General features: G+C 42.7%; 1 protein-coding gene across 50 annotated transcripts in view; it reads right to left on the bottom strand.

Moving 5' to 3' along the window:
- The window catches only part of LOC146392385 (protocadherin gamma-C5-like), a 308,150-nt gene that overhangs the window by 3,844 nt on the left and 288,303 nt on the right, over positions 1 to 16,003 (bottom strand). For 25 of the 50 annotated variants that reach the window (XM_084946758.1, XM_084946817.1, XM_084946795.1 and 22 more), the window contains exons 2-4: positions 4,271 to 4,329; positions 3,317 to 3,370; positions 394 to 491 (exon numbers count right to left, since the gene is read on the bottom strand). In XM_084946758.1, coding sequence (XP_084802884.1) covers positions 394 to 491; positions 3,317 to 3,370; positions 4,271 to 4,329 — 211 coding nt within the window. Of the gene's footprint in view, positions 1 to 393; positions 492 to 3,316; positions 3,371 to 4,270; positions 4,330 to 8,372; positions 12,137 to 12,225; positions 14,839 to 16,003 lie in introns of those variants that run through there. The other 25 variants (XM_084946919.1, XM_084946934.1, XM_084946950.1 and 22 more) reach the window with 6 other exon arrangements.

Raw genomic sequence — 16,003 nt, 5'->3', positions numbered from 1 at the left:
ATATAGGAATCATATAGGCTTTAATGTTACATAAATGTACAAGTAGCCCTTATAGCTTACTGCTTATAGTAAAACATTAAACATGTGATAAGTGTGTACAGTGGAAACGTGTCTCACTGTTGTGTTATTATATTCAACAAACCAGCTTTACTACATCAAGGAAACTGTGGGTAGTAATATTAGGTTCACGTCCACTAAATGGAAACGCCAGCGTGGACAGACAGAGCTTTATCAATGACTGAGTCTGGCTTGTTGCTCTCCAACCAAACAGGAAGCTAAACAAACCACCACTTCCCACGCATCCTGATGAGAAGACGAGCAATAAATAGGCTTGGAAAAGAGATGGTGGAACTCATAGGAGGGATGAAAGAGGTGACGAGGTATAGGACCCACCGTTGGCTGCAGCCATCAGGGCTTGGAGCTGCTCAGCTTCAGTAGGGGGCTGGGGCCAGGGGCCAGTTCCCATGGCAACCTCAGGTCCTCCAGTTGCCCTGTGGAAAAAAAATTGGGAAAAAACACATGTAAATAAATTCTCCTCTACAGTGGATCTATGTGTGTTTAGCTTGACAGGATGATGTAAAGCAGAGCAGCTGATGGTGAAATACACAGCCTGAGGAGAATAATACGGGATGTATAGTACGCAAAACAGAGTGTGTCTCACACACACACACACACTCACGCTTAAACAGATTATTGTAAAGGCATGTGCAAATGCTTCTGGACACACACATGGTAGCAAGTGTGTTCACACATTAATTGTAGAGCGGTCACACACTCGCCAGTATGACCCTGAGCAATGCGCCGTCTAGTAAATCTGATTAAACGTATTTAATGATCCCACCTTTAAAGGAAATAGCTGTCTGCATAGTCGCACATGCAGCGCTCAGTGAGCGCTGAACATTTCCATCTGGACGGGCTTCATGTTCAAAGGCTGGTTTATTTAAAAGCTGTAATTTGCATGTGGGGGTAACAGCGGAGAAAGCAGACTTGTATGCTTTGAGTATGCTCACCTACTTATTTCTATTCCCATGCATGTAACACGGCAACACAAGCTCTGCAACTGAGAACTAGGTCACAATGTTTGAGTCTGTTCCCAAAGTGCTAATAAACCCCCAATTTTAGATTTTTAGTGTCAAAAAACAACAGTGTGCTATCTTCATGCTACTGGTAAACTATCATAAAATATAGATAAATGTCATTTCACTTCATTAGAAGCCCTGCATGAGACTCAAACATCATTTAAAACCATTATAGCAGTAGTATGGCTAATTCATCACCAGCACTACATTAAAAAAAGTAGCATTTAACTACTCTCAGCCATGTAAACAGTGGGTCAGAGTGTTGAAACAAAGGCTTTTTGACTGTATGGGCTAATAAAACCCCTCAGGACACTCAGTGGAGGCCATGGGTAAAAGATTCTGTTGGTATGTGCAGCTGGAAATGACAGTGACACAGTGAAACTGTGTGCTACTTTCCTAATACAAAGATTTTAGAAATAAAGGGGCAAGGCAAGACAGTCTGTACAGCATTATAGCACACAGAAAACATTTATAGTACTCAAGATGGTTAAACTTTTAAGTTGAACTTTTTATGCATGAAAGAACAGAGTTGTAGGCTCATCCTACAGCATAATATTAACCTCAAAGCAATAACCAGAGTCATAAAAAACTGTTTACAGTAATGCAAAGGATGCTATGGTCCCCACACAGCCATGAACACCAAATCGGTCTGGCCAGAAGAAAATGAGATAGCCAAGACGTTTGCACTTAGCAGGACTGGTGTTACTTTAAAGGGTGATTATGCCAAATGATTTTTTAATGTTTGCTGTTACTCTTTATGAAATGTAAATATATTTAAGGATTTGCAGCTTATCTAAAACTTCTGCACAATAGACAGTGTGTTAAATGCATAGGATGTAAACAAGAAAGCTCCTTTCTACTTAAAACCAACTAAAAAAGCAATCAGACAAATTGCCCTGATCTGGGGAATAAAGAGAAAGTAAAAGACACGTTAAGAGAAAAAGTGAAAAAGGAGTTTGAACACAAAAGCTTGGCTCTGTTTAAGCGCAGGTTGCCAGACTGCACTGCCAAAACACTGAAGTGGTTTTCAGCTCAGTGCCTGAGAGAGACCGAGGAAGAGAAACATGTATGTCTTGTGCCAAGCAGCCAATGAGAAACAGACTGGATAGGAGCACCCTCGGTAAGGCCAGAAGCAGCCATTTTGTGCCCCTTCATGCTAAATTAGCATTCTTTTTCTTATCATATCCTCTAGTTGAGTTAAGTGTTTCCTGTGGTCAGGATTATCACTTCCTGTGGGCAAAGTTTTACATTGTGGTCCAGAATGATGTCCTCAGTTGGCCAGTCTGGGCTATCATTCTCCTTCGGTTTCCTCACATGATATGTTTCACCTTAATAGATGCCTTTACTTGTCGCTTTTCAGGGAACCTTCAAGAAATTAAAGCCACAGTAGGAAAAGGTAAAAAATAAAAAAGATAAAAAAAACCCTCCTGCAGCTCTTTGCTTCTTTTTAATCCCCTCCAAATAATGAAGCACAGAATCAGTGGTTAATGTTTTGATTTCACACAGAATTCAAATGCCACTCTATTTAACCATTTATTCCACTGTCTTACTTTTTTACCTTTTTCCCTATCACAGGCTATATTTTATCATTTAAACCCATTCCTCTAGTCACATGGTGTACATGCTGACATCTATTATATCTGCATGTTAACCTCTAGTGCTTAAATCAGACTCCCGATTACTCCATCTAGGAACATCTCAACCTCTAACAGGCATTTTAAACAATCAGTCATGACACAGATGTTGTCATTGTCCTCTGGTTTATAAGTCACATGAAAAAGCTGCATGTGGTGGTGTTAAGCTACAACCATCACAGACATACATCAAAGGCAACACTGTATGGTAGGCAAATCTCAAAGGAGAGAAAAAGAAGAGCTCTCAGACTATAACGACTATATGTATAGCACACATACAAGGCATAGCAAATCTACAAAACACTGCACACAAACTGAAAAAAAGTGTCACAATCCTTTCTACGCCACAGCAGGCATTGTGGCCTATGCACATCGATCAACAAATCCCATCAAACTTTCGGGGAGACTAACAGAAGCTATGGGTTAGGTACAGCTACACACAGCACAGCACTCAACTGCAGTGCACTAACTAAAAGATTTTAGTCACTCTCTGCCCTTATCAGCTGACCAAGTTCCTCTTTCACTGAATGGCGGCAAATGTGATCCCTGATCAGCTGCTGAGGACATAAAGTGACCATACAGGGCCTACGTCTAAATCGGTACCTTGTCCCATTCTTCGGCGTCCATCGTATGTGTGTACCGTACGGCATGTGGGGACTAAAAACACAACAAGTTATACACCCTGAAAAGAACTACTGTGTATTTGTATATGCTTTAGATCTTGTTTGGAAAATGCTGAGTCAGCCACATACTTTTCAAATACAGGATGTGAATGACATAGCTGTTGAGAAGTAAAATAAAACCCAGTGGTTTCTGAAAGTGCAGTAGCCTGTGTTTGTGCCTAACATTTTCCTGAAAACATTGCCTGTGTGTTTCAGGGACAAACCTCGACTCATAAGATCTGTTGCACAATCACAACTGCGTACACTACATGGGCAAATATCAGTGACAAAGCAATCAACACAGAATGTAAACTAAACAACACAACTGACATTTAATAAGGCAAGTAACTGACGTCAAGAAAACGTGTTTTCAAGTGACGTGGCAGGAAAAAAATGAAGAGAGCAATAAAGATAAATGCACTATCCCATCCCCCCCCCCCGCTAGCTCTGGTCACTGTTCCTCATCAGTAGTACTGAGCGATGGCGCACAGGCTCAGGGAGCGCAGAGAGGAAAGGAACAGCAGGGGAGGGGGAGGGGGAGTGGAAGCTGCAGCAGCCATTTTATAAAGCAGCCTGGAAACAGGCAGAGATGCTTTTCACAACCTTACTGAGCAGAATCATGCAATCAGGTGGAACAAGAAACTCATCACCACTGGAAGAAAATTTGAAGTCACATAAAAATGTTTGCTTGTGATGCCATCTGTATTTTAAAATCAGACAGCACACTGCAGGTAGCAAATTATTATGGTTACAGCGTTCACTACCATCCCCCTTTTTTTAAAAAAAAAAAAAAATCCCTCACCCCTTTTACTCTTTTTCACCTTGAAAAGCAATAACATGATCTAGATATTACTGCGTATTTCAGCTGAATCAATGTGTTACTCTGCTAACTCACCCGCTAGGTCCGGGTCTTTGTCCCTGTGTGAAGCGCCAGTCGTTGTTGGGAGGCTTTTGCTGTGAAGAGAACAGAAGATGCAGTATGAAATATATGTTTCATCGCAACAACAGCAAGATGTTTCTAAGGTGCAGTTTAGTGTTTTTATGTATTTGGTTTGTAGTTGAGATGTGTGCAATGACGATGTATGCCTGTGTGTATCATTTGTCTTTACAGTTTTTCACTGAGGCTCATCAAAGCATTACAGATGGCCACGAATAACTGTACCTTCAGGCATCCATGTTGTCCCAAACACTGTGGGGCATAAACTGAGCACACACACATACACAAAAACTACAGGCCTGCTTAAAAAAAAAAGGAAAAAAGAAAACCCTCAAAACTAAAATCAAAAGACTGACATCATCTAAAAGAGAACGTGGTAATTTAAGTGGGCAATCGGCTTTGCACCAAAGCGGCGAGAAGCTGAACTGGACGTCCAAATGACTCGCATCTGAAAGGATTATTTCAGTGGATGACAGTACACATAGAGATGTGTCTAAAATACTGAGCTTGCCAGCTCATGAGTGGAAAAATGAAGGCAAACCAAAACTATGACACTGACAAGACTTTTAGGAGACACACAGACAGACTGATTAGCTTCCCACACTGCTTCCTATAAAAATCTCCTTTAAAGAATCAGAGGACAAAAGAAGTTGGATACCAAAACTTAGAAGCAGTGATAAAAGCCTCTCCCATCTCTGCATGCTTCTGCTGTCTATTAATGTCTTCAACCCCATTGCAGTTTTGTCCGTCTCTACCTCACGGGCCATCCCACCATGTCTCTCTCTAGCTCTTTCCCTCCCTCACTCTCTCTGACTCTCTTGTTGTGCAGTGATGCGGTGAATAGACCCGTGGCTTGGCTCCAGATTCTGCTGCCTAATCGACACAAGAGCTCCCTGGAGAGAGAGGCCAGCAGAATGATGTGCTGCATTATTAAAAGAGCTGTTCTACCCAAGGGAATGATGGAAAGAAGCAAGAGAGCAGCAGAGAAAAGTGAAAGACAGCTACACGCAAGGAGCAGTATTGACTGAGAATCTGTTAGAATACATGTAAATAAAGGAATAAAGGTTAGTGACCACACAGGACCAAACAGGGAAATACAGTTTGTTGAAACAGCCTGAAGACAAAACAAGTGAATGTAACCGCAGGACCTGAAGACACTCCCAATAGAGTTAAGTGTGCATGATGAAGAAGTAATGGAAGCAGTAGTACAGTTGCTGAACAACCCCATAATGCATGTAGCGTTGAGTGAAAATAGCTGTCGGTGGAAAACAAAAACAAGGTCCGTTACAGACAGGGTTGCTTGGTTATTCCTCGTAACAACTCACAAGCTTTTTATTACAGCGTGAAATGTTTTTAATGGGTGAAGATGAGAGGGAGGGTGAAAAATGAACTCTCATCCTCCTTCACGGCAGAGCTCGGTTGATGGTTAAAGTCTAAAATTGGACACAGAGATGTGTATGTTTGCGTGGGCATGTAAATCTGTCTGAGTTGTAGGGAGAAAAAAATATCAGCAGTGAGGGGAAGCAAACATCCACAGAGAGAGAGACCCAGCATTCCAGCTGCGTGAGTTGTTCTCACCACACACTTTCACAGACAAACACTGATCGTTTTCAAGGTCAAATCCCAATGCAGGCATGTGGAAAGAAGGATAACAGACTGTACTGGAATATCTTCCTGTATGCTTCCTTATGGAAAGCCGGGTGTAAGCAGACAGATACAACTAGGCTATTTTATAAATCTCCAATGCTTATCTGCTTGAGGGTTTTTTTTAAAGTAAAACTGAAGACGTTCAACAAACCGATGTGTGTTGCCAAGGTTTTAAATTAAGGTGGTTACAACAACAACAGTTTCTAGGGAAAACTAACCCCAATGGTAAAACCTATTACCGGCTTACAGAGACAAAATCTAATTGACTTCATCTGCAATTATCTGAGGAGCTTTAGCTGTGCTTGTTTCTTTACGATTTGTTCTCTTTAATGAGTCGGTCACTAAAGAAATATGAATGAGGTTATTAAAAATTCACAAGCTGTTTTTTCTTTTTTTGAGAGCAAGCTAAATGTAAGCATGGAGAGAGAGAGAGAAGGTCAGACAGACTATCCAGACATGCTGCCAATGAAGAGACAGATTACAGCTCTGTGGGCTCGACTTCTCATCCCACAGAAAGACGATCATATTAGACCTGGAAGATTTAAAAATGGCTCAATCTACTTCCCTTACATCTCTGAGTTGAACCAAAGAGCTTTGAAGGATCTCCAGGTGAATTAGAACCTGGCTGGATTCCTTAGCTACCTCACAGTAATGTGCATAAAAGCTCAAAAATATAAAGAGAACTGGATTTAGAAACAGGAAGGTCGAAATCATGGTATTTAAATCTAAACTGCCGACTTCAATACTGTTTTAATTTGCACCGTCACAAGAAAGGATCACAATGAGTAGTGTTTGACTATGATATTCCTCTCATTTAAACAAACATCATGACTCAGCTAATCATAACCTCTGAGGACAGTTTTACTGAACCGTCGCATGTCTCATGCACAGCTCTGTTATCCATAAAAAAAAAGCATATTTACAAAAAACACTTGGCCTAACTTTGTGCCAACCCTTATGAACTCATACAAGCTTAAAGACTGAAATACTAAACGGTAACATTCAGATCTTGATGCAAATGACAAACAAAAATAAAAAAAAGAAGGGAAAAGGTGGGTTATGACTTTGCAGTGAGTCAAAATGCTTCACATCCTTTAATATACTGTAATTTTAACCCAAGTCTTACGTGAAAGCACGTTATTGAAGAGAGTTTGCCAAGAGAGCACACTGCAAATGAATAAAGGATACAAAGAGGGGCAGTGGGAAGGATCTAAGGCCCCAGGGTCCTGCTAAAATTACACACTACTGGAGGGCTCCTCCTGCCTGATGCTTTTTACACACAATCTCATGCATGCAGGCACGCAAACACCCGTAGTGGTACTCTAAAGTTTTATAGCCTGTGCCGTCTGTCACTGTGCCACACATGCATAAAGCCATCCTTCCTTTCCAGTTATCAGTCCCTCTATCTCTTTTGCTCTGCTGTCCTTGTTGCACACGTGTCACTAGAGTAGAGAGACAGATGGTACACTGCTGACCTCAGGGACAACCTAATTCTGTGCAGAGTCTTTATAAAACCGAGTTGGTAGAAATATGAGGGTTTTAAAAAAATATTAAATAGAGTCAAGGGTAAAAATCATTATCAAAATAACAGAGCAGCCTCACATAGATGTGAAATGCCAGATGAGGAATACTGAGGATAAATTGATTAAAGATGAAAAACAAAATGTTCTATTTTTTTCTACTGAATTCCCCACTGATCACTAAGAGCGACCTCATGTGATGCTGAGTCATGGAACCAATCATCAAAGGTTCAGAGGACAACAGGAAGTCAGGGTTCAGGCCACTGACCCCACAAATTCCTGTTTTTCAGCTACTGCTTTATTCTTTGGCTCTCTCCCTGCACCCATCTTACCATTTTCTTTCCTGGCTCTTTTCCTCCGTCACCCCCATCTCTCCCTCTGTCATCCTGTTCCCCTCTATCTTCCAGCCATTTCACTGAGCCAACTCTGCAGTACCCATCTTCATCTGGTTGTCTCCTCCCCTCCATCTGTTAACAGCACTTATGTTTTACCCCTTTCCCCCTGTTTTGCTATTCCAGCTAGCTTCTTTTTCCTTTATAACTGCAGCTTTATTCTTCATAAATAGCAGCATTCTCTGTCACTTAAAATGCTTTAAGCCAGAAATGGTAACCACATTTGCCCTTGGGTCAGATTAAATATTAAGATGTTTTTTCACTCTTCATAAACCTATCTAACAGAACAATAACACTCTCAGAGCCTTTTCACCATGTAGAGAGAGACTGGTCCTCTGGGTAACACAAAACAAATGGAGTAAAAGATAAAATACAGCAAGTCACTGGGGAACTTTTCAGTGCATAACACAACAGAGACGTGTTTTGGGATGTTTATGCATTTCCACAAGTCTAATGTTAATAGTGAAAAGTATATGCTCACTCTCCCACTTAATCTCTCACCTCACTGGCTGAGTTCATAAGGTACTTCTTGCTGAGCGTCATGTTGAGTGTGTTGTTGTGACTCAGCATGGGTGATTTCATAAATACAAAGTCACTTCGGCTAGATATAGTGGAGTAGCAGGGCCTATAGGTCCGTGTATGTGGCTCTTGGGGACCTCCCACAACCTCCATATATCGTATGGGTCCATCAGTATTGAGCTGCAGGTGGAGGTCCTTGCTAGGCCTCTGATGGTAGCGGCTGGACCTGTGGTGACCATAGCAGCAGCATTCAGAGCCTCCCAGCCCTGGGCCACGGTGTCTCAGGCAGCGCACCATGAGAACAACAAATGTGATAAAGGACACCGCTGACACACAGGCTAGAGAGATGATAAGGTACAAAGTGATATCTGGCATCCCATTGCGTTGGTAGAAAGGTATGTGGTGAGGAATAAACGGAGCATCGTTGGCTGGTGCCTTCTCATCCACAGTTATTGTAACGTTCACAGAAGTGGACTTGGGTGGGTCGCCATTATCCTGAATGATGACCACAATGTCATAAGTTGAACCACTTTCCTCCTCGTCCCACTTTCGAGCTGTGCGGAGGTCCCCAGTGTGTGCCCCAATACGGAACATACCAGCATTTGGTCCAGGAGCAATTGAATAAAACAACCAAGCATTGTGCCCACTGTCTGCATCCACTGCGACCAGTTTATTTATAAGGTGCCCTGGACTGGCAGATGGGGCCACAGTGAACTCTAATCTTTTGTCTTTTGAGTAGGAAGGGTGTACAATCACTGGTGCATTGTCATTCACATCCACAACAAACACGTGCACAGTGACGTTGGATGTCCGTGGGGGCACTCCAGCATCCTCAGCCTGCACCTCAATACGGAAAGCTTTAAGCTGTTCATGATCCAGAGAGCGCATGCTGTAGATGTGACCGCTTTTCGGGTTGATGTAGACATAAGAAGATATGGGTGAGCCCTGCACCATGCTTGTAAGGATTGAATAAGAGACGTGTGCATTTTCACCAAGGTCTGGGTCAGTGGCAGAAACGACAGCGATGGGGGAACTGGGAGCGTTGTTTTCTGAGATGTCCACAGAGTATGAAGGCTGAGAGAAGGTGGGGGCATTGTCATTTACATCAGACACCTTCACCACAAAGTTGATTTGTGATGAAAGGGGAGGGGAACCAGCATCAGTGGCCTTGATGATAACTGAGTACTCTGGGACAGTCTCACGGTCCAGGTTGCCAGCTGTGACCAGGCGGTAACTCATGTCAAAAGTTGACAGGAGTTTGAATGGTAAACCTGGCGTGATAGTCAGCTTAACATTTCCATTCAGACCAGGGTCTGGGTCCCGTGTGTTTATGAACGCTATAGCGGTCCCTGGTGCTGAGTCCTCTCTGATAGACTCAGTCAGTGACACCAGTTTCACCTCTGGTGCGTTGTCATTCACGTCAGTGACAGTCACAATGACGTTACAGGAGCCCTCCATAGCGGGAGAGCCACCATCTCTGGCCTGCACTGTTATGTGATATGCATTCATCTCCTCATAATCCACAACACCCTTTACACGGATTTCCCCGCTTTTAGAATCCACAGTGAATAGATTGAGAACGTGCTGTGGTGTGTATTTACTAAAAAGATACGATATGTCCCCGTTGCTACCCGAATCGGCGTCTGTGGCGTTTACTTTCGTTACTAAAGTGCCCAGTGCAGCATTTTCTAATAGTGTAACTTTCTTTACAGGTTCGTCAAAGACGGGCGCATTGTCATTTACGTCCAGAATGTCAATGAGCAGAAGTGTTGAGCCAGATTTCTCTGGCTGACCCCCATCCACAGCAGTGAGCAGCAGGCGAAACGAGGCCTGCCTCTCTCTGTCCAAAGCTTTATCCACCACTAGCTCTGGAAACTTGCGGCCGTCACTTTTAGTTTCCACATTCAAAGTAAAGAAGTCATTTGATGCGAGATGATACGTGCGTAACGAGTTGGTACCCACGTCAGGGTCGTGCGCGCTCTCCAAACGAAATTGTGTGCCAGGTGCGGCCGCCTCAGAAATCTCCAAAGAAATGTTAGTGGTTGAAAACTGCGGCGCATTGTCATTCACATCCAGAACGTTCACCACGACGCGATGGATCTCTAAAGGATCATCCATAAGTATTTGAAGGTGTAGTGAACACGCTGAACTTAAATCGCACAGATTCTCTCTGTCAATTTTTTGTTTAATAATCAAATCGCCGGTCGTCTGCTTCACCTCAAAGTACTGCACTGATGATTCGGAGACCACCCGCAGCCTCCTCTGAACAATCCGTTGAGCAGTGAGAGTCAAGTCTTTAGCGATATTCCCCACGACAGAGCCTGGATTTAGTTCCTCCGATACGGAATAGCTGAGCTGAGCGGACGCACAGGAGACCCATGCTAGATAAAAGTAAACCCTCCACAGCCTCCCTCCTCCCGAGTACTTTCTCTGCGCGGAGTCCATTGTACTGCGCTCCGAGGATCAGGGAACGGCAACGTTTCTAACTTCTTTCACTGTAGCGTATCCATGATAGAATTAAAACGCGACGTCCACACTCCTAAACATTTCCATTTTAGAAAAAGGGCAATGGGATGTTTTGATGTGACCATGACGGCCGTCTTTAAAGAAAAAAAGAAAAAATAAACGAGAGCGAAAACTCAAAGTTTTTTTTCTGCCTCCACTCTCTGCTTGTGTCTCCTCCGCCTGATTCCCCTCATGGGCGGAGAGAGGCAACTCAGGCCTTCCCTCTCATTGGAAGACAGGGTTGGATCAGTGTTGTCATCTCTCTCTCACACACGCACCGAAAACTTTTTAGTGACTTCACTTCCACATACGAGTATCAACTCGAAAAAAAAAATTTGGTTTCAGAAGTTTGAGATTACACCAAAAGACAAATAACACAGCACGCCAAGAGTCTGTTAAAAGGTATAACGGAGATCGAAGTCACAAATGCAAAGGATAAGTCATCTTTATATAGATAACCCCCCCACGTGGTTTTCTTAGATAGTTCTCATTGTCAAAACAGTGGCGTATCAGCCTTATGTCATTTAACGCAATGCTGTTTGCGCCCGCATGGGGGCGTGGTTTCCAAACCGGATTTTCCCCTGAGGGCAAACATGCAGTTTATCAGAAGAAAATCAAAGGTTAAAAACAGGCTTCATTGTAAAGCTCAGTAATTCTAGACAAATAAAAATCAAATCAAATAAATACACATCTTTTAAACTATAAAACGACACACGGCAGGCATTTTGAAGATCCTGGTAATTTGAATTAGAGGGGATTTCTATATTTGATACGCCTCATTAACATAAAGACCGAAAACTAATAACTGATTATACTTATTGAAAACGCTAACATATATTAAGAGTGAATTAAAATAATTGTTGCAACTGAATTGTAAGTTTGCTTTAATTCTATTAAAACTAGTGTCTTTTTAAAGTAAGAAAAAACATGAAACTGATAACATTTTTTGGAAAAAAAAGAAGATATGCAATAATAAATTGAAACCAATAGTACTGGTAAAATTGTACTTTTACCATTATAGTAGTACCACACAAACACACACGCAGTGCATGGTAGAGAGAGTGAAAGCGATTATGTATATTATCACTTAATTAAATATATACCCGGATTTGTTAAAGTTACTACATTCCATAGTGATAATCAAACAAGAAAGTGTAGAAACAAAAAAAACTGCGAGCAGCAGAACTTGTTGCACTACACTCATTGCTAGACATAATCAAGCAAGGAACTGCAAAATGAAAATCAGGATAAAAAAAATCAGGATAAGTTAATTTTAAATTCAGGGTTAGGGATATAATTTTACTGAGTTCCCTTCGGATTTTGTCCTCACCTGCTGGCTCTCAAAGGTCCAGGTGCTGTCGGGTAAAGAAGCATCCAGGACACTGATCACCTCCTTAAAGTCTGTGGTGCTGCTGGGTTTAATCAGAGTGAAATCGCTGTACTCTGACATTGGAGACATACAGGACCTGAAGGACTGACTCTGAGACAGCATGTCTCCTCCCAGGACCTCCACGTACTTTATAGGTCCATCAGTGTTGAGCTGAATCTGCAGATTTCTGTTGGGGTTCTTGTAATCATCAGAGTCGGTCCGTCTCATGCAGCACGTGCTGCTGCTCCTGCTGTCCCTGATGCATTTAACCGCTAAGATGAGGAAAGTGACCAGAGACAGCACGGACACCGAGGCCAGAGAGAGAATCAAATAAAGGGTGATTCTCCCAGTTTTCTTGCTGGGCTCGGCCGCTTTATGTCGGAGGTCTGAGATGGGCTCATGGAGGCCGTCCTCCAGTATGATGGATACTGTCACTGTGGAGGACTGGATCGGTTCCCCGTCGTCCTTGATCTCTATAAGGAGCCTCTGAGAGGAGTCGTCCTGCTCGGACACAGCGCGTTTAGTCCTCACCTCCCCTGTGTACAGATTGACCGTGAAGAGAGAGGCGTCGGTGGCCTCCGCCAGTCTGTAGGAGATCCAGGCGTTATGGCCCGAGTCAGCATCCACGGCTGTCACCTTGGTAACCAGGTGACCCGCTTTCGCGGAGCGAGGCATCCTCTGATGAGAGAGGGAGCCCATGGCAGCGGAGGAGGGGTAAATAACAGCGGGGGCATTGTCGTTCTGGTCCAGGATAAAAACATGGACAGTGGCGTTGCTGCTGAGAGACGGAGAGCCCTGATCCTTTGCCTGGACCTGAATCTGAAACACCTTCAGTTTCTCATAGTCAAACGAGTGCATGCTGTAGATGCTGCCGTTATCTGAGTTAATGTAAACATACGATGAGACAGAAACGTCCTGCACTTTAGAGTCCAGTATAGAGTAAGAGACCTTTGCGTTTTCACCAAAATCCAGGTCAGATGCTGATACTGAGTACAGGATAGAGCCTGGTACTCCATTCTCTTTTACATACACATTATAATTTCGTTGAGTGAATACAGGAGGGTTATCATTCACATCAGTGATAATAACAGGTATATTTTTTTTACTGGTCAAGGCAGGAGAGCCAGAATCAGTGGCTGTGATTTCAATATTATATTCTGAAAATCGTTCTCTGTCTAAAGTCCCACTGGTAACCAACGCATAATTATTAGAAAACGAAGGTTTCAAAGCAAAGGGAGGGCCCTTGCTAATTTGCAACGTTACTTTACCGTTATCAGAAGAGTCAAGGTCTCGCGCACTGATCAAAGCCACAACTGTCCCACTTGGTGCGTCTTCACGCAATGGCTTGGGCTGAGAAGTGAAAACTATTTCGGGAACATTATCATTGAAATCAGTAATATCAACCTGCACGCGGCAGTGACCCTCCATCTGAGGACTACCTTTATCTTTTGCAGTCACATCAATGTCATATGACTTGGCAGTTTCATAATCTAACTCCCCTTTCAGAATGATTTCACCGGTTGAAGGGTTAATATCAAAGACCGACAACACGGAGTCGGGCGTCCGAGAGCCAAACGAGAATGTTATTTCGCCATTTAAACCTTCATCTGCATCTGACGCTTTGGGCTGAATAACAACAGTTCCTTGTATACTTTTTTCACCCAGGGACACTTTATAAAGATTCTTTTCAAAAACCGGAATATTGTCATTATTGTCAAGAACGCTTATGGTTATTTGTGTGGTTCCGGATCTTACTGGATTCCCCCCATCTAATGCTGTTAGTAATATTTTGTGGACTGATTTTTTCTCTCGATCTAGAGGCTTTTCTAATACAAGTTCCGGGACGGTCTTCCCACCCTCGATTTCTTTTATTCTGAGGGAACAACATTCATTTTTACTGAGTGTGTATGATTTAAGGGAATTGCTTCCAACGTCTGGGTCAGATGCGCTCTCCAAAGGAAAGCGTAGTCCCACTGCTGCTGACTCGGCTATGTTCAAAGACAATTCATTTGAAAGAAAACGTGGAGAGTTGTCATTAATATCTCGTATTTCCACCTCAATTCGATGTAACTGTAACGGATCTTCAATGACCACCTGCAAAGGCAACACACAGCTGGCGCTTTGTCCACATAAAGCCTCTCTGTCTATTCTGTCATTCACCACGAGCTCGCCCTTCCCCGCATCCACGCTGAAATACTGCTCTCCAGCCTCAGATGCAACGCGCAATTTACGGTCATAAATGTCCGAAAGTCCCAAACCCAGATCTTTGGCAAGATTTCCTACCACAGAGCCCTGTTTTAGCTCCTCTTGGATGCTGTAACGAGTCTGTGCGTTTACTGTAGTCCACAAGAGGAAGAAATGATGCCACCAAAGCGCCTGCCATCTCCAGTCTCGATATTCCTTTCTCTTTGTCATCCCTGGATTAACAAAAAACACAATATCCACAAAGAACGGAGCCCATAAAGCAAAAATCCGTATTCCAAAAGCGCGACATATCCCATTGGAATGATACGTTTTTATAGCTAAAGATATGATTAAGATTTAACCTTATACTCAAAGTGTATGAACCATTTGCCTGCTCTCTATCCTCTCTGAGCATTGTGATGGCTGAAGCTGCATGGGGGAGAGAGTAGATCTCTTTGTACAGTTCTAAATGCTATTGGTGCACAGCATGCATCGCTGACATCCAATGAGAAGGCAACGGTGCAGCATCGTTAAAGACACAATAAGGCTCTTGCACTGCCATGATAGAAGGATTGAAAACACCCGAAACTCCTTATATCATCACAGTATTTTCATCATAGAACATATTAGTCACAACATTCGATTTATTGAGACAAATTTAGGATGTCTGTGGGAAGATAAATAATTCTGGAAAATGTAAAACAAAACAAAGATAAAACATCTACTAACAGATAAATATGTTATATAAATGTTTAGACATTGTTATTTGTTACCGTCTTGAGGAAATTTTTTTTATTTCAAAATCGATTAGCGTGACCTATGTGGGAGTCGCTGTCCACTTAAGGGGTGCTGAAACGGTCAACTCGAAAACCTGCACACTATCAGACACACAGTGGTGAATGATAAAACCAGCCGAGGACCACAACTTATGGAAATAACTTAAAAGTTAAGTGATCGGATATTTCAAAATAAATGTAAATTTAGTGCTTTAACTTAAATACATAACAAGTTATTTATAATTGCAGTCGATTTTGAGTTCTCGTTATGATTTCACACAAAAAAGCAATAATTTTAATTCTGCTGGAGCACAATCAGTGATATTTGAAATTTAGTTTTATTTGTCACTTCTTTTAGTATTCTATGCTCACCTGCTGGCTCTCAAAGGTCCAGGTGCTGTCGGGTAAAGAAGCATCCAGGACACTGATCACCTCCTTAAAGTCTGTGGTGCTGCTGGGTTTAATCAGAGTGAAATCGCTGTACTCGGACATTGGAGACATACAGGACCTGAAGGACTGACTCTGAGACAGCATGTCTCCTCCCAGGACCTCCACGTACTTTATAGGTCCATCAGTGTTGAGCTGAATCTGCAGGTTTCTGTTGGGGTTCTTGTAATCATCAGAGTCGGTCCGTCTCATGCAGCAAGTGCTGCTGCTCCTGCTGTCCCTGATGCATTTAACCGCTAAGATGAGGAAAGTGACCAGAGACAGCACGGACACCGAGGCCAGAGAGAGAATCAAATAAAGGGTGATTCTTCCAGTTTTCTTGCTGGGCTCGG

This window comes from Perissodus microlepis, chromosome 2, assembly GCF_051167445.1.
Source record: "Perissodus microlepis isolate ML-2025 ecotype Zambia chromosome 2, ASM5116744v1, whole genome shotgun sequence".
Classification (NCBI taxonomy): Eukaryota; Metazoa; Chordata; class Actinopteri; order Cichliformes; family Cichlidae; genus Perissodus; species Perissodus microlepis.
Note: the sequence above shows the minus strand (reverse complement) of the source record. Positions and strands in the feature narration are given on the sequence as shown.